General features: G+C 49.0%; 12 protein-coding genes across 12 annotated transcripts; 4 read left to right on the plus strand and 8 right to left on the minus strand.

The window, feature by feature from the left end:
- Positions 1-682: 682 nt before the first annotated feature.
- On the minus strand, positions 683-2,332 carry N7511_004947 (TPR domain protein; the record flags this gene model as incomplete). The annotated part of the gene is made up of 1 exon (XM_057127372.1): positions 683-2,332. One exon carries the CDS (start codon positions 2,330-2,332, stop codon positions 683-685), a length of 1,650 nt encoding a protein of 549 aa, XP_056986262.1.
- Positions 2,333-3,136: 804 nt separating this feature from the next.
- Positions 3,137-3,716, plus strand: N7511_004948 (uncharacterized protein; the record flags this gene model as incomplete). Its single annotated transcript, XM_057127373.1, has 2 exons — positions 3,137-3,414; positions 3,485-3,716. The coding sequence occupies 2 exons, from the start codon at positions 3,137-3,139 to the stop codon at positions 3,714-3,716; spliced, it is 510 nt and encodes a 169-aa protein (XP_056986263.1).
- Positions 3,717-3,897: 181 nt separating this feature from the next.
- N7511_004949 (superoxide dismutase) lies at positions 3,898-4,637 on the minus strand (the record flags this gene model as incomplete). The annotated part of the gene is made up of 3 exons (XM_057127374.1): positions 3,898-4,005; positions 4,060-4,536; positions 4,590-4,637. 3 exons carry the CDS (start codon positions 4,635-4,637, stop codon positions 3,898-3,900), a joined length of 633 nt encoding a protein of 210 aa, XP_056986264.1.
- A 784-nt stretch (positions 4,638-5,421) lies between these two features.
- On the plus strand, positions 5,422-6,390 carry N7511_004950 (oxidoreductase, short-chain dehydrogenase/reductase family; the record flags this gene model as incomplete). The annotated part of the gene is made up of 3 exons (XM_057127375.1): positions 5,422-5,537; positions 5,594-5,908; positions 5,976-6,390. The coding sequence occupies 3 exons, from the start codon at positions 5,422-5,424 to the stop codon at positions 6,388-6,390; spliced, it is 846 nt and encodes a 281-aa protein (XP_056986265.1).
- A 154-nt stretch (positions 6,391-6,544) lies between these two features.
- N7511_004951 (putative general amidase) lies at positions 6,545-8,420 on the minus strand (the record flags this gene model as incomplete). Its single annotated transcript, XM_057127376.1, has 3 exons — positions 6,545-6,702; positions 6,761-8,051; positions 8,118-8,420. The coding sequence occupies 3 exons, from the start codon at positions 8,418-8,420 to the stop codon at positions 6,545-6,547; spliced, it is 1,752 nt and encodes a 583-aa protein (XP_056986266.1).
- A 2,047-nt stretch (positions 8,421-10,467) lies between these two features.
- Positions 10,468-12,076, plus strand: N7511_004952 (uncharacterized protein; the record flags this gene model as incomplete). The annotated part of the gene is made up of 5 exons (XM_057127377.1): positions 10,468-10,561; positions 10,612-10,720; positions 10,777-10,892; positions 10,949-11,191; positions 11,238-12,076. The coding sequence occupies 5 exons, from the start codon at positions 10,468-10,470 to the stop codon at positions 12,074-12,076; spliced, it is 1,401 nt and encodes a 466-aa protein (XP_056986267.1).
- Positions 12,077-12,568: 492 nt separating this feature from the next.
- On the minus strand, positions 12,569-13,995 carry N7511_004953 (uncharacterized protein; the record flags this gene model as incomplete). The annotated part of the gene is made up of 6 exons (XM_057127378.1): positions 12,569-12,926; positions 12,978-13,011; positions 13,066-13,485; positions 13,555-13,566; positions 13,621-13,756; positions 13,825-13,995. 6 exons carry the CDS (start codon positions 13,993-13,995, stop codon positions 12,569-12,571), a joined length of 1,131 nt encoding a protein of 376 aa, XP_056986268.1.
- Positions 13,996-14,367: 372 nt separating this feature from the next.
- Positions 14,368-15,667, minus strand: N7511_004954 (uncharacterized protein; the record flags this gene model as incomplete). Its single annotated transcript, XM_057127379.1, has 2 exons — positions 14,368-15,405; positions 15,500-15,667. The coding sequence occupies 2 exons, from the start codon at positions 15,665-15,667 to the stop codon at positions 14,368-14,370; spliced, it is 1,206 nt and encodes a 401-aa protein (XP_056986269.1).
- Positions 15,668-17,011: 1,344 nt separating this feature from the next.
- Positions 17,012-19,537, minus strand: N7511_004955 (transcription factor domain-containing protein; the record flags this gene model as incomplete). Its single annotated transcript, XM_057127380.1, has 4 exons — positions 17,012-17,793; positions 17,847-18,769; positions 18,817-19,095; positions 19,146-19,537. 4 exons carry the CDS (start codon positions 19,535-19,537, stop codon positions 17,012-17,014), a joined length of 2,376 nt encoding a protein of 791 aa, XP_056986270.1.
- A 378-nt stretch (positions 19,538-19,915) lies between these two features.
- Positions 19,916-21,597, minus strand: N7511_004956 (uncharacterized protein; the record flags this gene model as incomplete). The annotated part of the gene is made up of 5 exons (XM_057127381.1): positions 19,916-20,754; positions 20,804-21,072; positions 21,131-21,302; positions 21,363-21,423; positions 21,475-21,597. The coding sequence occupies 5 exons, from the start codon at positions 21,595-21,597 to the stop codon at positions 19,916-19,918; spliced, it is 1,464 nt and encodes a 487-aa protein (XP_056986271.1).
- Positions 21,598-22,108: 511 nt separating this feature from the next.
- On the plus strand, positions 22,109-23,220 carry N7511_004957 (isocitrate lyase/PEP mutase family protein; the record flags this gene model as incomplete). Its single annotated transcript, XM_057127382.1, has 3 exons — positions 22,109-22,592; positions 22,658-23,139; positions 23,191-23,220. 3 exons carry the CDS (start codon positions 22,109-22,111, stop codon positions 23,218-23,220), a joined length of 996 nt encoding a protein of 331 aa, XP_056986272.1.
- Positions 23,221-23,640: 420 nt separating this feature from the next.
- On the minus strand, positions 23,641-25,255 carry N7511_004958 (uncharacterized protein; the record flags this gene model as incomplete). Its single annotated transcript, XM_057127383.1, has 3 exons — positions 23,641-24,406; positions 24,462-24,957; positions 25,012-25,255. The coding sequence occupies 3 exons, from the start codon at positions 25,253-25,255 to the stop codon at positions 23,641-23,643; spliced, it is 1,506 nt and encodes a 501-aa protein (XP_056986273.1).
- Between the last annotated feature and the right edge of the window lie 119 nt (positions 25,256-25,374).

A 25,374-nucleotide genomic window follows, 5' to 3' on the forward strand; every position in this document is an offset into this window, starting at 1 on the left:
AAATGACCTGATACCAGACAAATCCCAAGCGTATACCAAACTAGTGCCAGTGCCTGGCAAGAGTCAAGCACATTCAAGGGGAGCATAATCGACAGATGGATGTTGACATCGGTTGCGAGCAAAATACCGGTCTCCTGGGGCATGCAACTTGGCTTGGAAAGGAGATCAATGAATTCTTATGCGAAAACGGAGAAAACTCATTCCTCGGCCCTCCGCACAATATGGCGAGGCCGGATTCTGGAACAAAGAAATATGCACTGGTTCCTGATTACCACTTCTCCCCTGTTACCTTATGTTGATTTGTGGGTTACGAGTTTGAGTAGAACTTTGGCGATCACTTGTCGGATAGTATTTGCCTTCCTCGCACAAGCGCTGGGATTGAGCGGACTACTGAGCGTCTCCAGGCTCTCAATTCCGACCGGTCGTTTATGTCATTCTTGAGAAATTGGGTGGGATGTAGCTGGAGTTGGGGGCCCGAGGGATAATGATGGTGGTCTATTTATATCCTTGTGCGCTGTGTGGGAAGCTGCTTCGTAGGAGATTGGAGTAGACTGGTGATTTTTAACTTCTCCAGATTCAAGTCCGTTTTGAAGGGAGGTTCGCAAGGCATATTCTGGACAGGCGTATAGGCCTAACAACCCTGGGGTATCGCGCCAGAAGTAACCAGAGCAAAGAAACAGTATCAATCAGTCTCAAGCCGACAAAAGCAAGAAGACTTGATAGGCACATCGGCCCGAGCCAAACAATATTTCAACTGAGACGCAAAAGCCCTCGCCTCAGCTTTCCGACCCAACTTGACCAGACACTCATGATACCCATGCGAAGCCCAAACATTCATCGGATGACGGAGCGCCCGAGGCAACGTGGGTTCCATGCCTAAATCCGCAGCGTAGACCATGAACGCCTCTTCTACTCTCCCCTGTTCAAGTAACAACGCCCCAAGCGCATGCCTAGTCGGCTGCATCCAGCCCCAGGGCTCATCATACGGCAGCGAATCATCTCTATCAACGGCTGCGCGCAGGTGGCTGAATGCTGTCTCATACTCGCCGCGTCGATACGCGATCTCGCCATCCAGCATTGCCTCTCCGACGCCTAGGATATCAATGCAGCGGTTGTTAAAGAGCATGCGTGAGTCAGGCACCGCTTGCCTTGAGTGCTGAAATAGTTCGCGCTCTTCTTCTGCTTCTGTGACTTTCCCTGTGGCCGCAAATGCAACACCCTTAGCGTAGTGCATCATGGCTGTAGTCACACAGTAGAGCGTTTGATCAGCCGGTAACTCTAGAGCAATGATATCGTTCCAGCGACCGAAACGAATCAGCCCATGCATTTGCATCGCCACGAATCCTTCCAACCAGTCAGCCATGGGCGGCAGTTCAACACGCAGAATCGACTCTGTCAGAACCCGCGCTAGCTCAGCGCCGGTCTCGAGGGCCATCTTCGACCGCCCACTCAACATAGCAGCATACATCCTAAAATGGTAATCATGTGCCCGATAGAGATTATAGAAATGACTTGTTGGCTGCCTCGCAAGGTATTTCTCATCAGCACGGATGGCCGAAGTATTTGACGCGATCGCCTGTCGATAATCACCACACAAGATATCAATATGGGAAGGCATATGTTCCAAATGGCCAGCATCAGGAACAAGCCCCCGCAAACAATTGGCTTTTGGCAAGGCAATCTCCGGCGTGCCACACATCTCCATGAGATGGATATACAAATGCAACAAACCCGGATGACAGAGCGCATCATCTTGATCCAGAACACGATCCAGCGCCTTCTTTACTTGCATCGTCTTCGCGCCAGGGGTCGGGTCGCCCGTTTTCAAATCCCACAAACTCCACGGCGTCAGATTCATCAGCGCGTCGCAGTACAACGCCGTAACATCATGGTCATCGGGATACTCCTCGTAAACCAATGTGATCGCGTCGGCATACGCCGCATTCCACACGGAGCAATCCCCAACCGGCAATTCCTGCGGATACCGACAAAGCAACGCATCAATCAGCGCGCCCTCCAAAGCCGACGCCGCGGGAGCATATTTCTTCGCGTCGAGGACAGCGCGATGCGCGCGCGTTGTCGTCGCCGCCAGGTCGTCCCCGTCGAAGAGCTGCCACGGCTTGTTGTAATTCGGTCCTAGCGCGAAGGCTAGACCCCAGTACCCCATTGCGCATGTTGGGTCGGCCGCGATGACATTCTCGAAGCAGCGAACGGATTCTTCGTGGTTAAAGGCATAGGCCCAGATTAGGCCCCGGCTGAACCAGATTTGGGCATCGCTGTTGTCAGTTGTTACCTGGCGACGGTAGTCTCCCAGGTCGTAGTAGTCGGACATGGTGTGGTGGAGGGAGAGTGGGGTTGAGGTGCGGCATGGATGTCGGCCATTCTGGCGATAAGAGGATAAGCAATAGAGTGTGTGTTTAGTGTACAGTTGAGATTTTCTTGGCGTATTTCAGATGTTTACCCCAAAGAATTAATTTAGTTCTAAGTATACGCTAATCAGGTAGCAGACGGCAAACGGGCTTCTAGAAACGGCCATTCTAGACCGTCGACCCGCACAGAAAGGGGTTGGAATATCTCGACACAATTTTGAGTTTGCAGAGGCCTGGAGAAAGGCCAACAGTATTCAAATTGACTGCCAATGAGGATACTAGCCTTAGTATCTACGCTCAGAAGCCTCGAGTTTCAAGTTTCTAAGCTCGGCCGCTTTACCGATTGGGGGGCGGTCAAGGGCATCAAAACGGGCCAATGAGAGTGGTTGGGGGATCACCGTCTGATACAGTAGAATTCTCAAGAGATATCTGGTGATGATACTTTGCTCGTGTGAGGCGTAGGAAATATAATAATCCAAGTGTGCTGTCTTATTCTCTTGTGTATGAGTTAGTTCATGGGGAATCGACTGAAAATGATTCTGGATGCCTCAGGCTCCACCGCAAATGTGCTCAGTTGTGCTCGATCCCGCTCATCGTCACCTTGGTGGCCAACCTTGGGGATTTATACCTCTCTTCTGGCCATTGGGTTTCGCTTCTCTTTTCTCTTTCACTTATTCTTGACTCTGAACATATTCACTATCTACAACACAGCTACTTATACCTCTTTCACCTCTTCCACCCCTTCCATCTAATCTCCACTCTATACAATGTGTGGAGAAAGCACCCGTCCAACCATGGGAGGCACCATCGCCGTTCTTTTCCCCGAGAATCGCACTAGCCCAAGTCCATCAGAGGGATCCCGACCCTCATCACCAGAATCAATCTCGTCATTTACATCTACATCTTCAACAAGTTCAATCTCCTCATACTCTCTCTTCTTCCGCGACACAGACCCATCCCAGAAAACAAAAGCGATCTTCCGAATGGATGACACCGAGACATACCATGCGCTTCGCGAGTGTGGACGTGTCGATGTGCGGATCGAGTAAGACCTTCCTCTTCTCCTTTTGAATGGAACGCATCTTCCGAAAGACAAAGCCTTAACCATTCAGCAGGAAATATGGCGATATCTCAAACACTTCATTGGAGAATACTCCACTTCATCAATTCCGATTGGAAATGACGAAAGATCGAAACTCCAGATCGGCAAGTCATACTGAGATGGTGTTTGACTTGCCTCAACGGTTAGACTTGGGTGTTTCGGAGAAGGGGATTATTGGTCGACAGGTCACGGTCAGAGAGGAGGGTGGTTCAATTCTGGGGATCGGAATTGTGGGATACAATTAGATCATCTGGTTTTTGGGATCTTGTACATACGTATTTCATGGGTATCATTGGAATGGAGTTTTATTACTTGTTTATAATATCTGCGTGGAAGCCTAACTGTGTCTGTGATACCAGTGTATTGGAACTATTTTGACTAGAATGTAGGAATAGTTAATCGTGCAACTTTAGTCAACTATTCAAATTAGAGCTTCAAAAGGTTCTCCACGCCAGCAGTGTAACGCTTTTCAGCTTCAGCCCAATTAATGATCTTCCAGATACCCTCGACATACCCAGCCTTATTGTTCAGATACTAAGATAACAGTCAGCAAAGTCCACATCGCAGTAGCGAAAGAATGAAACCGACCTGCAGGTAATAAGCATGTTCCCACATATCAACACCGAAAACAGGAACATCAGGCCCAGTAACAGGATCCTGATCCTTAGTCGTAGTAATTTCGAGCCGTCCCTTCGGACCTCCCTTACTGACGAGCCAACCCCATCCACTCCCCTGCAAGCCAAGAAGCTCAGCACCGAACGCCTTGACGAAAGCCTCGTGCGAACCCCAGCGGGAAACAATAGCTTCCCGGAGGGCGGGGGCACCGGCAATATCATTACCGAGGGTACCGGGGGGAGTGAGATTCTTCCAGAAGAGGGAGTGGTTAATGTGACCACCGCCATTGAAGCGGATCTTCTGTTGCAGGGCGATAAGGGAAGGGACGTCATTTGACTGGGTGGCTGTGACTTGGGCTGTGAGTGCGGCGTTGAGGTTGTTCACATAGGTTTGATGGTGCTTTTGATGATGGAGCTCCATGATCTGCTTTGAGATGATGGGTTCCAAGGCCTGAGTGGTGTTAACATGTTGAGACCTGGGTTTGGAGATCTGGGGTGTCTTACATCGTAGCCGTAAGGCAAAGGAGGGAGGGTGTGGGTTTGCGAGGCCATGATTGTAGGGAGATGTTGTGAATAGAATCAAAAGAGAGAACATAAAGGAGAAGACGGAGGATCAAGAGCCACAAGGTCCTCCAAGCACGTCAGTTGAGGCCACCAAGGTGTTTCCCAATTGAGTGGGATTGAGCACATTTGCTCCGGTTTACTTTGATTGGCAGGGTCCAGTGGAACCTTTTGGCATTAAACAGAGGCCATAGAGAGACCGTATATAGGGCATATATCAGGTTCATTCTTGTGATTTCCGATGCTTGGATGCTGTTGATGGCATTGTATACATCTTTGTATCAAAGTGGGAGGAGAAGCTCCAGGTCCCGACCAAGTGATATATTGAGCCTCTCTGATATATAAGAGCATCTTGATCAAAGAGGGTCAAAGAGGGCCAAAGACTGAAGAGCTGAATATAAGTTTTTGAGAAACCCTTTGGTCTTGGGAATTCTGTGAACTGGCGAAAGACATCAGTGCTTATCCGTGAACTTGAATGTACTGCAAGAGAGTGCGTTATGACTGGCGATACCTGGCCCCCATCCCAACATCTGCCTCCCATTGATATCTGCAAACCTCACAATAGATATCTCAATCAATTCCATACTAACATGAAGTTACCATTTGCACCATTAATGATTTGACCTTTGACCCTTGCTGCAGATTACTAATCCCCCAGGTTCCCAACCTTGAAGGGTTGCGGGGTCAGCCGCGAGCCTCGGTCAAATCGGCGCAAGCTAACCGGCAAACTATTTGAAGCTCCAAACCTCCCTCCAATTGACCTCCAACAACCAAAATGTCTGCCGAAGATCAAGTCAAGCTGAGCAATTTCTCCGACATCTTCTCTCTCGAGGGGAAAGTCGCCGTCGTAACAGGCGGATCCAGAGGCCTAGGACTACACGCAGCATCAGGGTAAGCCATTGACCAAGAACAAGCCAAAGCAACCCAGAAACTAAGATCAATAATAGTTTGCTCCAAGCCGGCTGCTCAAAAGTCTATATCACCTCTCGCAAGAAGGAAGCCTGCGATGAAGCCGTCGCAGCCCTGAACGCATTGCCAAACAAGCGACCAGGCGCAAAGGCCATCTCCGTCCCAGCCGACAGCGCAAAGATGGAGGAATTGGACCGCCTAGTCGCAGAGGTGAGCAAAACAACCGACCACGTCGACATCCTGTTCGCCAACGCCGGTGCAACATGGGGTGAGAAGTTCGACACACACCCGGAGAAGATGTTCTCCAAGGTAATGGATTTGAACGTGAAGAGTGTTTTCTATACGATTCAGAAGTAAGCTCAATAATAATCCCATCCACTCCGCGAAAGAAAACTGAAACAAAACTAACATACCACCCAGATTCACACCTCTCCTCACCAAAACCGCTACCCTACTCAACCCCTCACGGGTAATTATAACCGCCTCGGTAGCCGGAATTGGAATTGGCACCGTCGGCGAGAATGCTACGCCTTCCTACTCAGCGTCGAAAGCAGCCGCAATCCACATTGCCAAGAACCTAGCCGTCGAACTGGGTCCGAGACATGTTTTGACAAACGCTATCGCACCGGGCTTTTATCCCTCCAAGATGGCCAGTGGACTGATCGAGGCGAAGGGCGGGATGAAGGAGATGGAGGAGTACTCGCCTAATGGGAGACTTGGCAAGCCGGAAGATATTGCGGGACTTGTTGTTTTCTTGGCGTCTAGGGCTTCGAGTCATTTGAATGGCGCTGTTATCGCTACGGATGGTGGAGCCGTTCTTAAAGGTAGACTTTAGTTTTGGAGCTGGGAGAGTCTTGAAGTTGATTCCTTGTATTCCATGACTTATATGGACTTGAATGGAATTACTGTGTACCTTTGTTAAGATGCCCATTAGTGATTTCTGTCGTAATGGTTGATCTATTATTGCCATTTAAGTTTCAGGTCACTTATTAGAGCTTTGCAGTGGCTGGTCCTGCTTGGCCCTGTATAGCTCGGTCGATGACTTCCATTGCTTGGAAGAGCTCATAATCATGCTGTTTGGGGGTCACGACTTGAACACTGAGGGGTGAGCCCAGGTATACACGACGGTCGGTTGTCTTTTCGTTCCCTGTATATAGAACATTAGCAATTCCAGCCCCAGAAGCCAATTATTGGTGTGAACTTACAGAGTTGCCGGTTAGCTTTGTCCCAACTGCCCAGCACAGGGGCGTCCATATGCCGTCCAGTCTCCAGATCCGATTCTGCAAAAGAACGAACAGGGACTACACCTGCTGGATAGTCCAGTAGTACAAACGTAGATGTATAACCAACGGCATTGTAGCGATCAAGCTGCGGCACCGGGTGTGGGGCTACCGGGCAGATGATAGCGTCGACGCGTCTAGCTTTAGACGAGCCACTTGATAGAGTCCACATCTTCAACATCTCCTTTTCAAATTCTGCACGCTGGGCTTGTAGTGCTGCAAGCTGAGGAATGGTGAGATCCTTGCCACGCTTCATACGGCCTTGCAACCAAGGGGTGAGTTCTTCATCCATGCTTTCGATCAGATCAAGCATGTGAGAGCCATCATCAATACCCATGAGTCGGCCCGCTAGGGCTTGACACTTGGGCAGGACCGAAGGAAGAGGGATGTCGATAACTGCAACGCCGGGAGTATGGCGGAGTGTCTCGGCGACTTCATCCAGAATACGGGTGATAGGAGGAAGGGGGGTAACGAGACCATCTGTTTTCAGCACACCGATAGTGAGACCCCGAGGGGGAGAGAGGGATTTTGGCACAGAGTGTGAAGACCATGAGCCTGGAATCCCATCCTCCCCGAACAATTCAGCGCGTGGGACAATCTCGGCCATGATGGCATTGATATCAGCAACAGAGCGAGCCAACGGTCCTGCTACAGCTTGCAACCCAATCCGACCCTTTCCTTCAATCTGGCCATTTTCCTGACCTCCAAATGGAACACGTCCGGAACTGGGTTTAAAGCCATATATACCTTGGCACATGGCCGGGACACGAATACTACCACCGATATCCGTACCAAAGCCAACCATCGAGCCACGCATGGCGATCAACGCACCCTCTCCACCCGTACTACCACCGGCAGTCCATTGTCGGTTAAGAGGATTCAAAGTGCGCCCGAACAGGTGGTTACAGCTATCCAGTGTTGCGAGTGTCTGGGGGATGTTGGTCTTGGCGATGATCACCGCGCCGAGGGATTCAAGCAGCTCGATTAACGGGGCATTCTCTTTAGCGGGCTTGAATGCCAATGCAGCTAATCCAATGCTCGAGTCTACTCCTTGCACATTGAATGTATCCTTCACTGAGACAGGCAGGCCGTGAAGAGGGCCGAACGGGGTGCCCGTGCGCTGGAGATGGGCATCTAGCACTTGGGCTCGTTTCAATGCGCGGTCAAACAGGGGCTCCGTGATGCAGCGAGTTAGCTGGTGCGCGATAGCCGCTCTCTGTGGTAGTTGTTAGTCGGTGAGCGCGACCAAAAGCAAGGAGGTCGTAGATGCGCGTGTCCCTACCTTGCAAAACCCATGTACTACATCTTCCGCCTTCAATCGTCCATCAGACATCTCGGCGACCAGCCTCCGAATATTATAGTTCTCCGTTATATCCAGCTCTTCGGCCGACAGCAGACCACATGTCCGTGGGATCTCCATGACGCTCAAGCGCTCATATTTCTTGGGGCCCTCGGTAATGGACTCGGCGATAGAGAGCATACCCTCCGGAATGGCGTGAGCGGGTAGACGCCATTCAGCAGGGATAGCAGCATCAAGCGCTTCCTGTTTGCGCTGGGCAATCGCGAAATATCTTTGGGAAGACATGGTATGTGAAGAAGAGAAGTGGAGTGGAGGCGGGTTTTGATGCGGGGAGTGCGGAGACAGCCGAGGCCCGGTTACCGAACTACTCGGGTCCAGTAGACTGAGGTGTGGTTTCTCGACCAAGTATGCTTCGACCTCCACGTATGCCATGTCATGATTGCCGAACAATCTGTGTTAATACTGAGATCTTGCTGCTGAAAAGGAAATGAGTGGCCTTCCCAAGGTTGTCCCCCGCATCGCCGCATCATGACCATAGAGCCTTAAATTGCCAGTGGTCTCGATGCAATTATTAGGTTAAATATGAGATCAAATATGAGGTTAAATATGAGGTGAAGCATGAGATGAAATATGAGGCGAAATATGAGGTCAAACATAATACTGAAATGCGCTAATCCTAACGTGAATGTTTTGCATCCATTATTATATAGGAAGGAGTGTGCTTTTAGCATTTCCCTTTATCAAACGACTCCAGGAAGAGAGACGTGGATCCAAACCTCTCATGAATGAAGAAACCGAAGAATTCCGGCAGTGTCCGTTAGTATCAGGAAAGGTATCGACAATACAAGCACTGATATACCCCAGCTGCTTGGCCCAACCGCCTTCGTTCAAAGTCCCCTCACGCATGTTGCAGTGGGCATGCAGTTTCAGACCTCAACACCTCCATCAATTGCACTACAGATATAGTGCTTCCATGCTTCACACTTGAGGTCAAGGGGGAGAAAAGTGGGCTGGACGCTCGGAACCAGAATCGGCACAACGCTGCGATTCTGCTTCAGAATCTCCGCAAAGTCTCCGTCTACACACAAAAAGAAGAGGAGCCAATAATGGGGTTGGCGGCGTCCCGCGCATTATTTCAGCAACGACGATGCAGACAGCGAAAATATCATGTTGAAAAGCCCTTTGCTCAAGTCTTTTGATCTCTCACAAGGCGTAACCGCAAGCACAGAACGCAGCTCTACGGCAGCGCAGTCCACGCACTCAGCCGCCGCCGCAAGTGTGGCAGTAGTGAACCCCAGAGGCATGCTTTGCCAGCCTACGGCAGTACAGACAGCCGTGTGCGGTGAAACTACGCTCTAGTTCATGGATCGCATCGACGCCCTCGCTACACAGGTAGCAATGCTACCGGCCCGATTCAAAAGGCAATGGCCGAGAGAACTGCGACAAGGCTACTATATATGGACAGGGAAATGTGTCGAGGACACCACGCATGGGCGCACATCAACCAATCAATCAATTTAACTCCGATACTGGTTTAAACCCCAACGTCGTGTTGTGAAAATTGACAACCTTCCGCATAATCCTGAATATTGCTTCTTTGAAACACTACATACATATCACATGGTTCTTGTACCCCAATTGTGCTTCATGAGTTTACTTTTCTGAATTGTCACAGTGTTCGAGGACGAATACAGGGCTTTGATTGAAGATGGATGTGAGCCGTGTATATATCCATGGATGTTACCTACCTAGATAAGTCGTCAGCTGCTTAGTTAGTCAGCAGCCAGTCCGCACCAATTGACGCGCGCCGCTTACCCCGGCGCGTGATGGCTCCGAATTACCATCTTCTTCCTCGCTCTAGGTCCTGACTAGATAGGGTCTAACCAGGGGTCTTGGTTCAGGGGCATGACGTGATTCGTTACCATGATCGAGGCTTAAATGATTTTCACCATCTCGCACCCGTTGGATCAGTTGGCATAGCAGTTTAAAGGATCCAATACCCAATCTTCCCGAGTAAGAGGATGATGCCAAGACATCCCCTTCGCTGGACGCTAATTCTTATTCGGCTAAGCCTTGAAACCTTGACGAATGCGCCAATCACAGCCAAGTCAGCCGAGCCAAGGCCGCGGTCAGACTGCCGGCGACACCGATAACTGATACGCGATTAGACCAATTATGGCGCCATCGCGGTGACTTGCACGCGAACTCGGTTTAGTGGCTGATGCAATGGACGCCAGAGGCAGAAAAAAACACAGAGAAGGCAAAATCCACGTGCATTTAAATACTGCAGGGATTGCCGATCTCATCTTTTTTTCCCCCATAGTCCCTCACCATGAATGACCTCGAGAAGAAACAGCCCGGCTATGCGCTGGGCGATGTCGATGGCTCGGATTCCTGCGATACAATCACTGCCCTGGTGGCGGAAGGTATGCTGGTGGTGCTTGCAGGTCTCGCAGGATGGCGCTGACAGAACTAGATCACCAGCATGAGATCAAGCTTCGGACCATGTCGTGGCACAAGACGGCTTGCTTGCTCGCCGGAGAGCAGGTCTGCCTGGCAATCATGGCCCAATCGTGGTCCCTCTCGTGAGTGATTCTGTACACTAGGCACTAGGTCAATGGGAAACTGACCAACAGGGAAGTGTGCTGGGATGGGTACCTGGTATCATCACCATGGTTCTGTGTGCCTTGATCTTCTGGTATACCTCGATGACAATGCACAAGTACATCATGAAGTACCCTCAAATCAAAGATATCTGTGAGTGGACACAATGTGAACGGGCTATGGGCTCGGTGCTAACACTCGAAGCGCAGGTGACTTCGGATACTACATCTTTGGGAAAAGCAAGGCCGCGTGGTACTTCTCGGCTTTCATGTTGCTCGCCAACAACATCCTACTCATCGGATTCCACATCTTGACCGGCGCCAAAGTGTTGAATACTCTGTCCGATCATTCGCTATGCACAGCGGTGTTCTCGGTGATTACTACAATCATGGGAGTCATCATGTCCATGCCACGGACATTGCACCATGTCAGCTTCATGTCGATGTTCTCATGTATGTGATGCCCCTCAGCAATCTGACCTCCGCTAATCATCCACAGCCGCATGTATGGGAATCGCCATCCTCCTGTTCCTCATCTTTGCAGGCATTGAGTCTGCACCGCTCTACGGCTACAATGGCAACTTTCCAACCGACGGTCTGGTCACGACCTACGCATTCCCCCGCCCGGGAACGACCTGGGTGGCATGCATGAACGCCGTGCTGAACATTACCTTCATCTGGGTCCCGCAGATTCTCTTCCCGACCTTCATTTCCGAAATGGAGAAGCCCCAAGACTTCCCCAAGGCCCTGGCCGTTCTCACTGGAATCTCCTGCATCCTGTTCATTGTGCCGCCTGCCATCGGATTCCGCTATCTGGGTCAATATTCCACAGCCCCGGCATTCGGAAGTCTGGGCTCAGTCGTCTACAAGAAAGCATCCTTCGGCTTTGTCATTGTACCCACCCTGATCATCGGCGTGATCTATGCCAATGTCACTGCAAAACTGGTCTACACAAAGATCATGGGTACATCCCGACACGCACACAGCAATACCTTCATTGGCTGGGGAGCTTGGGGATTGGTTATGGTCGGAGTGTGGCTGCTCGGATTTGTGTTTGCAGAGGTCATCCCAAGTATGGGCGACTTCCTGTCTCTGCTCAGCGCTGCATTTGACTCCTTCTTTGGGTTCATTTACTTTGCCATCGCGTACTGGCAGCTCAATCGGGGATCACTGTTTGCAGGCCTGGGAAGGACAACATTGACCCTGCTCAATGTTTTCATTTTCGCTGTCGGGCTGTTCATTCTGGGTCCTGGATTGTATGCAGCCGTGGAGGCTATCATTGCCGATTACTCGGCAGCCGTGAGCCCTGCTTTTACGTGTGCTAACATGGCTATCTAATATTTTCTTCATTAGCTTAATTGGAATAAATGATAATGCTTTATGATCCTGCTGGCCTGCCAAGAACGTTATATTCCAATTACTCTATTATATGTAGCTGCCCGATTTACTCAATCGTTTGTGTCGTTTCACAATGTGGAGGCTCATATTTAGACATTCTGTTGTTAGCTAAAGATAATGCAGATGGATTGATAAGGGTCAGCCTGGAGCTCCCCATACTTGGCAACTTCTCTAGTCCACGTTCTGGAAGATCTGAGGCAAAATAAAGTTACAGACAGACTAATCAACAAACGGTATAGTCATGTTGGGTCCTCTTAGTCGCATTTCAACTGACCAGTGGAGGTATCATATTCCCCATGCGCAAGGAAGAGTTGTATACAATGAAACGCGATCTACATTCTACGATCTACATTCTATCGAAATTTGACATGTTCAGAATAAACACCATAAATATCGTGCCTACACCGACTGGGATTGCGCGTTTCTATTGTTTTATTTTGAAATGCGCAGATTCGCCGGTACCACCTCTTGATAGTGTCTGCGTTCACCACCCTCCAAGTCTGTCTCCTCATCGCTTTCCACAGAGATCTCCTGTGTTTGCCAGATACCCTGCTGACTACTGTTGCTCTCCGAATCAAATGCCTGCTGCTTTGGCTTTCCAAGCGGAATCTCAGATTCCGAACCGATGGGCTTGGTTGCGCCGTGTGAAGGGTGAGATGAAAGTTTGAAGCCTAACCCTGAACTTGAGTTTGCCGTTCCCGAATGCGAGGCTTTTGACTCAAAGGTCTTGCGGAAAAATGGACGGAGGGTGGGAATACAGGCTGCGACAATGACGACGTTTTGCTCTACTCTAGTAGAAAGTCAGTTGAGATATCACCAAAATAGGCAGACGGATACTCACAGTCCCCAAAGCACCAATGGAACCACCTTGAACACTATCCCGGGATCAGTACACATTGAAGTCAGTGCAACGGCAAAAAAAAACTCACGAGGATCTGTCCGATCAGTGAAGAGATGCAAATAAGTGGCCTTGACCACAGTGACGATAGCGGATAATAGAGTCAGTCCCATCATAATGCAAACTCCCAGCTTGGTCGAGGACCGCATTTGCAGATTCCAAAAAGCCCGAATAGGCACCACGGCCAGAACAATGTCCGTTACTGTTGTATATGCGCTGACCCAATATGAATAGTCATTGAAGACTTTCGTACTCCAACATTTTCCCTTCACAGAGGGATCCCAGAGGGCGGCTGTGGGTGTACATTGGAAGAAGATGACGAAGATCGAAATCAGAGCGAGCACCACTTGAAGGATTGTCATTGCATAGAGGCATCCTGTGCGTAACGGGTTTCGGTCCAACAGTTTGCTGATCAGAATTGCGATGGAAATGTTTGGGAAGCTGAAGGATCCTAGATTGGCCAGAATGGTTAGCATTGGAGTTGTTATTTGCCTCTTTCACTCAGTAAGACTGGACCGACCAATGTTGAACGCTGATTGTACATGTTAGCCTTCAATCGCTTGAATCTTAGTGAGACCTCACTTACGATAACCCAGAATCTGCCAATAAGCCGTTAAAGCAAGCCTCTCGGGGCCATGTTCCGCAATGACAGCAGCAGTATGACGCCCTAATCCCAATGTAACCGAGTAAGAGACGAACGCTGCAGCAATGACACTTAAACCCTGTTCATAACAAAAGGCACCGTTAGCTACTACCCTTGCCCACTTTCAGCCCAATCAATGCCTCTTACCAGCGAAAGGAAAATAAAAAAGTCATCCCAACCCAGCTTTTTAACCTGGGCCCGAGTGGTCAGTTTTAAAGCGACCGTTCCAATTGCAATCCCCGTGAACACCCAAGCGCAGACATTAATTTCTGTGGCTCTCGTTTCATTGAAATCCACGTCGGTGAGGATAGTGCTCATTGTGGATTGCTCCCATACAACAAAGAACGTATGGGGCTGGCGTTCCCCCTCCCCTTAGCAAAGGCCCACGTTTGGAGCTTGGACTGGGGCAGGGCAATATATAGAAGAAATCAAGCGACGTGACATTGGGATCATCTTGAGAAAATGACCGGAAAATAAGAGAATCAAGCCACAAAAACAGGATCCCTGTCAATGGGATTATTGAAAGAGTGCCAAAGTACTCGTATTGAACTAGTATGGTCCCGCCTGAATCCTTCGAAGCGCAGCCCTAACTGAATTAGGCAAACATATCTGCCGAGTATCCGATGCATACCCTCGTGGTGAGACCCTGCCTGAAACTAATCTCTAATCCCTGCATTCAGCAGTAGAATACTAAATCAACTCGGCTTCGATCAGGCTCTCTGCAACACCAGGATACGTGTAAATCGCCACAACCTTCAACCCAGCTCGCTCCAAGATGCTTCTCCATTCGGCCTCAGTCCTCTCCCGCACAGCAAAGTGTGCCAGCATCATCATATCCATACTAGTAGCCGCGAGCGTAGGTTGCTCCTCACTGACGACAATCTCATTCAACAGAACCCGCGAATAGCCCTTCTTCAGCGCCGGAACGAGATTCTCCAGAATCCTCACTCCATCTTCGTCACTCCAGTCATGAAGAATAGAATGCAAAGAATAAGCCCGGGCACCAACCACAGGCTGGGGTGTGAAGAAATCATGAGCCTGAGCCTCAAACCCTAACTTCTCCACCGCACTACCAACTACACTCTCAATAACAGGCTCACGATCCTGCAGAATGACCTTCCCAACCTTCTCTTCAAGCCCCTCCACAAAGGCCGCAGCATCATGACCCCGACCTCCCCCAACATCAACAAGCAAGACACCACAGTCCCCACTCTTCTCAAACCCATCCACCAACCGCTCAGCAACAGGATAGAACCCCTCATCATACCAATTCTTCTTACCCGCTCGATAGGCCGACATGAAAGAATCAAAATGTCTCAAATGCGGCGGCGTGGCAACAAGCCACTCAAAGAAACTCAAGTCTGTCCCATGGGCATCCTGGAAAGGGCCATCCGTGCCCCCAAGCGTGGGCGCCCGATATCCATTCTCCTTGAAGTATGCCGGGAATCCATTGAACGACGGTCTGGCCGCGTCATAGCAGAACGAGATGCTATGCTGGTATCGCTCCTCGGCGAGTCCGTTGCTGAGCTCGGTGGCATGGAATGCGTCGTTGTGGAAGGTAAGCAGGTTCATCGCTACCAGGTGGCGGGTCAGGCGCTGGAGCAGGGATGTTTCAATTCCTGTACTTTGTGATAAGGTTGTGGCGTCCAGGCCGGCGGCACCTGCGTCGCGAAGGTGCTGGAAGAGGTTTGTGTCTACTGCTAGGCGGATAGTCGCAGATTGGGCGGGCTTTGGAGGAAGCGTGTTAGCACATATTTCTTTTTGGAACTTGAGAGGGCTATTGTGGTTGGATTGGGTATTTGAGAAATGCCATTCATCTCACCTCGGCCCAGAATGTCCTCTGGATAAATTCACTGGGAATTTCCAGGGCGGCGACAAGCGCGCGGCTGTGCGCGATCAGAGCCTCTCGTGAACCAGGCTCATCCTGCTTGAATGCTTGGCCTGCTTCGGCGAGCTGGCTCAGGATGGAAGAGGCTTGAGCGGAAGCCATTGGAGCTGATCAACTTTTGGGTATTGTACTTCTGCGGGCGTTGTGATAGATAGAGTATGAAGTAAGTTTTGCACAGTAGCCTCGACCAGAACAAGGATATCTTGAGGAGCAGGAGCCTTGTCTTTTTGGGGGCCATTTAGAACCCCGTGCCGTGTCGGCATTTCATCTTGACAGATTTACCCTCCGAGACTTGTAACCTGGGAGGTTAGGGCGTGCGCTAAGTTGATAGCTTTCACGCCGTTGAAGGTGGCACACTGTAGAACTATTGGCATTGGAAATTACACGGATTAGTAGGTAATGTATTTGCATTCGGATTGGCCTTATTGGCTCCACATAGCTTATGACTCGGTACATTTCGTACTTTTGACAGAGTCTCGGGCTCAGACCCTGTCGGAGACTATCATTTTGGCCCCCATGTCTCGTATTTGTTGCTGATTCGTATTTACCCCCTGGAACACTAGTCATGTCGCTGTATTATAAGCGCGCTTGTATCCGTGATTATGGACAGATTGAGGCAAGCTCCCTGTCAAACAACGCCACTAGCGCAAGCCTCACTAAAGCCGGTCATACACGTAGTTTACTGTACACCCCGAAGTTTACTTCTAGAATTGAACTAGGGGGAATTCTCCTGGAGACTGAGACATGATTTGTCAATGCTACAAGACTATGCCTGCCAATATCCCGGAGATCCTGCTGTACCACAACGCAGACTTTATCACCACCTTACAAACAGCGCAGCAAGAGCACTGACCCGAACTACCATCTAAGCTTACGGAAGTTTTGATGGAGGCTTTGGCGACGCCATCTCATTAGTCTTCAGCCCGCGTGATGACTAGTACTCAAAGTACGTGCAGCGGTAAGGGAAAATAAATGGTACTTGAGGAAGAGATGTATATCATCTAGCCAAAACTTATTGATCCCCTTAGAAAATAAAGGCGTTACCTGAGAATAATACTATACGCTTAGTCTCGGGGTTTAGATGAGTGAGCGAGATAGAACTTGACCCAGGGGTAGTTATTAACGTATACAATCATGATGATATTGTGGTAGGAAATAGACCGATGGTGGAGTCCTCCAATCAGCGGAGGATCTAGTCACTTGATGGCTGGCACTAGAACTCCATCTGGTTATGCGGAGCAAAATGAGTTGGTGTCTATAAGGCCGGAAATGGCGTTCTATTCGCCGTGCGATAGGTTATGGCAGTATATCAGAGTCGAAACATTTTGCTTCGTCCCTTGTCTTAGCGTTTTGCTGGAAGTAGTTGGGGGATCGCGAGAGCAGTAACTGTTGATACTGAATGAACTTATCAAGACGGATATCGTGTTTTTCATGAGCTTGGCTTGATTATGCGGGCAATTGCCAAAGAAACTCTAGATTCAAGTCAGAACCGTCTAGTCTCGCCCAATTATCCCCTTCATTTGGTCCGAATGGAACCATCGATGGCTCAAAGGGTAAAGATAGCCATTCATTGACATCAAAATCAAGTGGACCTTCTGGGTCAAGACCGGACAAGTTGGACAATCCTCCGTGATCATTATTGAGAGTCGGAGCCATGGACGGATACATTTCCAGCGATTGTAAGGACCCGTGAAGAAGGCCAGAATCAACTGTGGGAGCTTCAATCATTGGAATTGAGGACATGAGACTTCTCCGCAGTCGAGCAGCTTGCGTATTCAGCAGGGTAGCATATCGTAGGATCATGTGGTTGTCATCCTCGTTATTGCCTTGTAGGGACTCTATAGCTTGATCCAGAATTCGCAAGGCTTCCTGAAGCTTGCTATTGCGCACACCTAGAGCAAGAGCTTTCATTAAAAATATCGAAGAGCTTATTGTTCGGAAGAGCAATCTCATGGGAGAGAAATACAGTGAGCCTGCATTGCCGAGAGTAGCCACTTTCTCAAGTGTCTGACAGCAGCCATCAATTACTTCCTCAATGAACCCATACTCTCGAGCAGTCATGTTCAACTGCCGTGCTCTCTCTATGAATGAAGTATCGATTGTTGACTCCGCATACATGGTTTTCGACAGAACTCGTTGCACAACGACCTGCATTCCGATTGAATTGATGAGTACTCGGAGATGCTGATATTCGACAAAAAGTATATCAGTGTAAGATGACCCAGTGACTGCATATGTCAGTAAAGGCCGAAGAGACCAGGTTACATAGAATGATTCGTACCAGCGCTGCCAAAGTTCCTTTGCTGCCAGTTCGTCAACAAGGTCTGCTTTTGGTCTAAGATGGAGAAAAATGTATCCGCTGATCCAGTTGCCAAAGCCGTACCCATCAATGGAAATAATGTTTGCATGATTGACGAGGTAACTCTGCTCAATTCTCTCCATGTCTTCATGAATGACAACCACTCATTGCCCCTTTTGTCCAGTTGAAGCAATGCTAGATCTGGCGTTGTAAGGCCAACATCTGAAGGCATCGGTGATGTGCACCCGAGTCTAGATGATAATGCATTGATAAAAACAAAAAGTAGACTTGGAAGACGTTGCCTCCTTAGTTCAAGGTGTTGAAGATACATCTCAGCGTCGAACCCAATTAAGTTGTCAGCCTTTGGCAACCGAGCATTAGGGTCAAAGACACCTAGTTCATGGGCAAGCGCCAGAGCAAGACTCAAGACCATCCATGACATATGCTCGAAGCGTTTTGTTGGCTCGACAACATCTTGTTTCCATGTATCAGAGACGGTTATCTCTTCAACTGGCAAAGGAGGATCGTGTGCATCCAAGTTCGTCATGATAAAATCAGAGTCCCAGCCGTCCGTCTCGGGAGGGAACTGTAAGTGTCGAGGGAACCACTCAGACATCAACAGCAGAGCTTCAATACTTCCAATATTACGCGTCTTTGCTTTTGATATCTTCTCTTGACCAAGAGTCAGTCGCATCAATAGATGCTGGCAATGCTGCCACATGCGTTGGTGAATGAAAAATGCCCGAGAGCGACCCCCAACTCCAGGCAGGATATGATGCCTTGAAGATATCATGAGAATCGTACAGCATAGCATAGGTTCTTGGGTCACCAAATAGTACTGATTTTTATGTGAGGCGAAAAAATCCGTCAGAACCGGGGAGAGGGGGCTCATGTTCGCGAAGAATCTATCCCATTTAGAATCAAACACTTCCGGATCAATGAACAGACTTACTGGTCGACTAATGAGATAGCTTCGTGCGATAAGAACCAGCCCATTTTTACGAAGCGGCAAGCGTTCCAGACGCGAAGTGCGTCGGTCTCGTTTAAAGCTCGAGGAATACACAATGCCGAGTCGGCGGGCCGCTCCTCCACCGGATGTTGACCTTCCTCATGAAGTGCTGCCTCATAGAGGATATTCATAGCATCATGGTTACTCGAAACCACTTTCTGCAGCATGGATATAGGGAGACCCCCCTGTTTGCCTTCGGCCTGTCGAGACTCGCGTCGCGGCCTGATAGACTTGGTCAGGCCAAAATGAAACTTGAGAGATGGGGTGCAGACCTTTGTTGTATGCTCCCGGTACCAATGGTAGTCCTGTTCTGGCGAGCACTTGCACTCTGAGGTTCTCGCGACCAAGGCTTCTTCGTCGTAAAGGTGCATTCGAGTCGTTGTCTGCTGCATCGAGCACATTTATGGCCATCCACGAGTTGACATTTCACTTTTCGCCGTGAACATGGAATACACGCTTTAAACCCTCTTTGAAATTCATGCTCACGAAGCTCTCGACTTCGTGAGGGTCTCTTGTGCTCCGTCATGTTGAGTTGGTGAAGATGGAAGTTGAAAGACGGATATTTGGAAGCGGGGGTGCGGGTTTCGCGAAATATCCGCCGTCTTCCAACTTCCGAGGCAGACAAAATGGCCACTCGGTAGTCAAGAACAGCGGGGGCGGGCATTGAGCTTAGCCAGGTAGAGGAGGATCTCAATCAGAGTCAATTTATTCGGGTGAGTGGACTGCTACGAGCTTAGCATGGTTGTCATGGCTCAAAATATGGGTGCGGATATTTCTCTTCGATTGTTGTAGATCAACTGTCGAATCCAGTCTGGGTCATTTGGTCTCTCCATTCGAGTTCTGATTAGAAGAATACTTCAGAATACGTCAGAAGAATGGGTATTGACATCCGTTCTAAGCTTTAGGAGAGTGATTTCGAAGTTGGACGTCAATCAATCGACTTCCAGAGTAGATACAAGAAACAGCAAATGGACGAGATTGGTGCATTCGCAGTTGAAAAGGCTATATATCAGTATGTTTCAATCTCAACACTAGTCAGAATTCAAGTCAAATAACGGAAGCTAGGGTTCTGGTCTCCTCCTTCGGTCACATCTACTCGGTCATGCTCACTGACTTCTCCATATAATCGATCCCGTCTGCCGTTTTCCAATCTCAACGATACATGCAGTCCAATTGCTAAGATGGCAATCAAGCCAGTAAAGGCACAGCCAAGAGCACATCCAGTGGTATAGAATGGCGCATCCTTGTTGGGAAAGACCGAGCTGCTAATCAGACTCGAGCATTGTCCGAAAATGGCGAGCATGGCCATTCCGGCTCCTTTTTTGCTTTCGCCTCCCTGGTTGTTCAATAACCAGGTGATGTTGATTGCCAACGCAGGGAAGATTCCGCATGTTGCAAACCAGATTCCTGTATAGCGTGCCCCGGTCTTCGATTCGTCAGTGACACACGTTAGGATAATGTATCCAATGGTGCCTAGGATGGCGAAGAATGTGACCACAAAGCCACGGTTTCCCCAACGATCGGAGACTATCGCAGCAACGATGCAACAGATAAATGAAGCAAAGTAAGGGGGCGCTGCTAGGCCTTGAGCGTTGACTGAAGTATATCCCATAGTCTGCAAAATGGTCGGCAGAAAGTTAGATAGACCTGAGAAGGAGAAGTTGCAACAGAAATGGATCATCATGTGGACATAATTCTTATAGTCCTTCAGACCACTAGTCACTTGTTTCCATTGTAGTTTGTTTTTGGCGGTCCGGTCAATTGTTTGAAGACGTTCCACAGCCTCAGTCTGCTCAGTCTCATCGAGAAACTTCGCACTTCCCGGGGAATCAGGAAGAAATAGAAAGATCACGAGAGAATACAGAACCGTTGGTGCGCCCTCTGAAATCAGTCAGTACTAGAGTCGTGTAAGTAGAAGAAGTACACCTACCTATGATAAACAGATACCGCCATGGCTCGAGAGAACCCTTGATCTGAGTGATACCGTATGCAAGAGCCGAGGCAAAGCAATTGGCGACAGGCGACATTCCTAGAAGCAACGAAACTCTGAAGCCGAGCTCTTTTCTCTGATAGAAGAGCGAGAGAAAGTAAGGTGCTCCAGCGCCAAATATGGATTCAAAGATTCCAAGAAGACATCTACAGGCAAGAAGCTGTGAGAAGCGATTAACAGCACCAGTGCACATGGCAGCTGCACCCCAGCTATATTTCATGTTTCAGCAGATGATCAGATTCACACACTGGGGGTTGGTGTATTTACCAGATACACAGCACGGCGATGTAGATGTGTGCAGGGAAGATTTTCCAAAGTACCGTAGTCCATTCGAACAGAATGTAGCAAATGTAAAAAGAGTACAAAACCCAGGACCATTGATAGTCGCTCAAGTCGAGGTCTTTTTCGAGCCCAGCCGTCTTTGCATTACCAATATTGCCTTTTATGAATTCAGATCGTCAGTATGGTATCAAACCTTCGAAAATGATGATATACTTACTCCTGTCCAGATAAGACAAAACATAGAGTATACAGACAATAGGCAGAACTCTGCGATCGAACTAGCAGAAGTTATAATCCGTACAACATTCTATAAGCACTCGGAAGCCTACCTTCTTTCGAATCAGAGATTGTCGTTCCTCAGGGACATTCACTTGAAGCTCAGATTTGGAAGGCTCATCACCTTCAACGTGATGACTGCTTGGGGCCTGCTCCACGTCCTTGGATGCTGCCATGATGGCCAACTCAATAAATAGGGCCTCAAGTTGTGTAGAAGAAGGTATTGTTGGGTCAGGCTTTGGATCTCACCTCGATGGAAAGGGGGACTTGTTCTGGTACAAATAATCTCCCAGTTAAGGTTTACCTTGGACTAAAGCCCTAAAATCCTCGCATCAAGGATCGACCTGGTGAACCTGGGGCCCCGTGGGGTATCAAAATCCCGGACCCTGCAACTGCCGACATCCCCGCATCTAAATATCATAAACCTTGGCTGCTGTTGCAATATCAATTCGTTGATAGGCTAGTTTGGGAGCCTTCGGGGTGGCGCGAGGGGGAAATTTCCGCCATGGCTGTTGCCAATTATCCGCGACCAAATACCCGTGAGCGGGAAATTCATGGCTATATTCAATTCCAGACGAATTGAGGCCGATATCGCACGCCGGCTCACGATATAAAAGGTCAACAGGCCCTTCGAATACTCCAAGAGTTATCCTCGCAAGATAATTCAGCCTATAAACACCTATCGAAATGTCGGCCAACACGGTTCCCTACCCATTCCACTTCGACTCTGTCGCCCCCAGCGGGCCCCAAGATGGAACCATCGCCCAAATCGATATCAGTATCCAGAACACTCGCGGAAAGATTCCCTCTCTTCAGGCTGCAAGTCTTCGCACGATGATGCTGCAGGCGCGCGATGATCCCACCAAGATCTTGGCCCATGCATGCACATATGATGGTTTGTCTTCGCGCCTTGTGGAAGAGGCAGGGTTTCCTATGGTCTTCCTCGCAGGATATGCTGTGGCCAGCTCCTATGGTCTGCCAGATACTGGATATATTGCAATGGCAGAAATGTGTGACAAGATTCAGGAAACTGTTCGTCAAGTCTCGGTGCCTGTTATGGCGGATGGCGACACTGGATACGGAAGTCCGATGAATGTGAAGAGAACTGTTGAGAGCTTTGCTGCTGCAGGGGCCGCCGGTGTAATGATTGAAGACCAGCGCTGGCCGAAGAGTAAGATTTGATCCTGAACTTCCCATGCTACTCGATTGCAAAGAGACGACGGCTGACTTTGATAGGATGTGGGCACACCAAGGGCAAGGACGTTGTTTCCCGCGAGGAGGCCTATGCTCGAATCCAGGCTGCTGTCGATGCCCGCAATGAAGGAAGGGATATCTTTATTCTTGCTCGAACCGATGCACTGATGTACGGCTGGGATGAAGCTATGGCCCGGGTCAAGGAGTTTGTGCGCATTGGCGTGGATGCGATTTTTGTTGAGGCTCTACCCGATCGAGAAGCGATGAAGCGTTGTGTCGAAGAAATTAGCTGTCCTGTCTTCGCCAATATTATTGAAGGAGGCAAGACAGACAATCTTTCTGCGAAAGAGCTTGCTGAGCTCGGGTACAGCGCTGTGGCATACCCCTGGACATTGGTTGCTGCTCGCCTGAAGAGCGTTCGGGAGGCTTTGGACGGGTTGAAGAAGAGTATGACCGTAGGAGCACCGCCAATGATTTTGACCTATGACGAGGTCTGCGAAGGTGTCGGTTTCAACAAGTACTGGGTATGTATCGTTCAACATTCTTCGAAAAAATGCTAATTTCCCGATAAACAGGACCGAGAGGAGAAGTATAAATTCAACTAGATCCATGCCAGCTACGGATTTCAATATAAATATGGTAGAGATATGCTCTTCGTGCATCATTTGTATCTTCATAGCAAATACCACGTTATTCAAGATGATTCAATTACTATTATCAGTTAGCCATACAAATCATAATACCACAAAGCCTTCCCGAAAATAAGCAATTGGAACTTCGTGGCACTTTACTATGAGTATCAGTACCATGCGCTTGTTTCGGCAATAATTAGGAGTTCCAAATTTACTTGGGAAGGCCTTGCAATATTTTCCAAGTCTTGGTACATGAGCATTAACACGTGTAAACAGATCTTTCAAGCTTAATAGACATACCCTTCGTATATTTGTATGCCGAACTATTGTTCGAGTTAATAATTATAAAATACGCAACCGGTCATGGATGACTCTTCCGTATGTTTGAAGAGTCTAATCTCGGACAGGAATATCAAACACAGAGCCCCGGGCAATGTGGTCTTCAACAAGCGGCTGGTGACCATACTGCCGAGCTTCCTTCCATACGATCATACCCTCGATACCGCAAGGGGTTTCTAGCCATAAATAGGTATCCATAATGTGTAGAAACTTTTGCCAACTGCCGATGTTCAACTTTCTGAGCTCGAAATGCAATCGCTCCACGAACCACAAGCGATGCGGTGTATCGAGTGCTGCAATTCCCCCAAGAGTCAAAATCCATATCAATAGTGATGGCATTGATGCCCACTCCTCGTCAGGGACCAACTCCAGCTCGTCCTGGAGAAGACACGCCAAACTTTCATAAGGACTTGTTGTCAATGAAACAGGGAACACGACAAGAAGGCTGTAGATAATCAGCGCCAGTCGAAATGGCTCATAAATATATGAAACTGATTCGATTTCGACCGAAATTGCAGAGGAAATGGTCATTACGTGGTAGTGGATTAGATTTCGCAATTGAAGCGTATACCCCAGATCAAGTACGACAAGACGTCCATCGGCATATCCTTCGAGCAGAGCGCTGTATCCACGGAGGGAGTGAAATACCCAGATCATGGGTTGGGAGATCTTTGAGTAGAGAACGACATGTAAGTTGCGCGTTTCAACGTTGGAGTGTTCAAAGGAAGCCAAGAACGCAGCAGCACTGTCGAGCTCTAATCTCGTCTGCAGGGGCCAGAAGGGCCTTGTTAGTGTTTTGCTTGCTACAACAAGGTCCCAGCTGTGGGAATTTAGTAAATATACACACTTCAATAATGTTCTAAAAGGCTGCTTACCTCGACAAGCCCTCACGGAGCCCAGGCATCTGTAACTGTTCGAATCCACCTCTGGCCTGGACCAGATGGCGCAGCCCTCGAACGTGTCCATCAATTATCACGATGTCTGTGAATCGCGTTAAAAGTTGTAGGTTGGATAGAGGTGCCATTTTAGTCCGAGAGGGCTGGACTTTATCTCGCTCGTGTGGATGTAACGCAATAGCAAACGCAGCCATGACAATCTGGTCCGTAATCATTGTCGGGGAGCCATCATCGACAGCTTTTCTCAACCCTACGATGGCTTCTTGTCGCATCAGAAGTAATTCGTACTTGTCCTTCGGAGTAGACGTTTGGACGCCAGATGCCCTCTCTCGGATGATGATGTGCTCTGCACCTGAGTGGAGCCACGCACTAAACAAGGGAGGGCAGTTTAGGCAAGACTTCATCCACTCGTGGGTGAAGGTCTTTCCCTTATATTTCATGCCAGGGAAAAGTTTCGGCCACATTTCTCGAATGGCTGTGATGATGATCAGATAGGTCCTCGTGATTCACTCGCTTCGAGATAACCCACAGTAGTGAAGGATTCGAGTGATGGTCTCACGGCTCAGCCTAGATGGATAAGTGTGAAAGGGATCCAGGTAGCTGCGGGTATCGTGGTCGATGGTTAGCAGACTCTGTTTTCGTTTGGATACAAGGACTTCTTCTTGTCTAGCATCATCTTCGTGTTCCAGATCCGTGATTTCATCACAAGCGAAGGAGGCCAAATGGGCCGGATCTTCGAATGGCGAGCAAAGATACTTGCACACATTGCCCATTCTGTAATTCTTCGAGTCAGAGGAATACGACCTGATTCTTTGAGGCTAACTGACCGCGCACACCGCACACATGATGGTATGTCTCTGCTACACTTCCTTTTCCCCCGCGCTACACCTTG

This window comes from Penicillium nucicola (genome assembly GCF_028828085.1).
Source record: "Penicillium nucicola strain IBT 29836 chromosome Unknown utg000003l, whole genome shotgun sequence".
In the NCBI taxonomy this organism is placed as follows: domain Eukaryota; kingdom Fungi; phylum Ascomycota; class Eurotiomycetes; order Eurotiales; family Aspergillaceae; genus Penicillium; species Penicillium nucicola.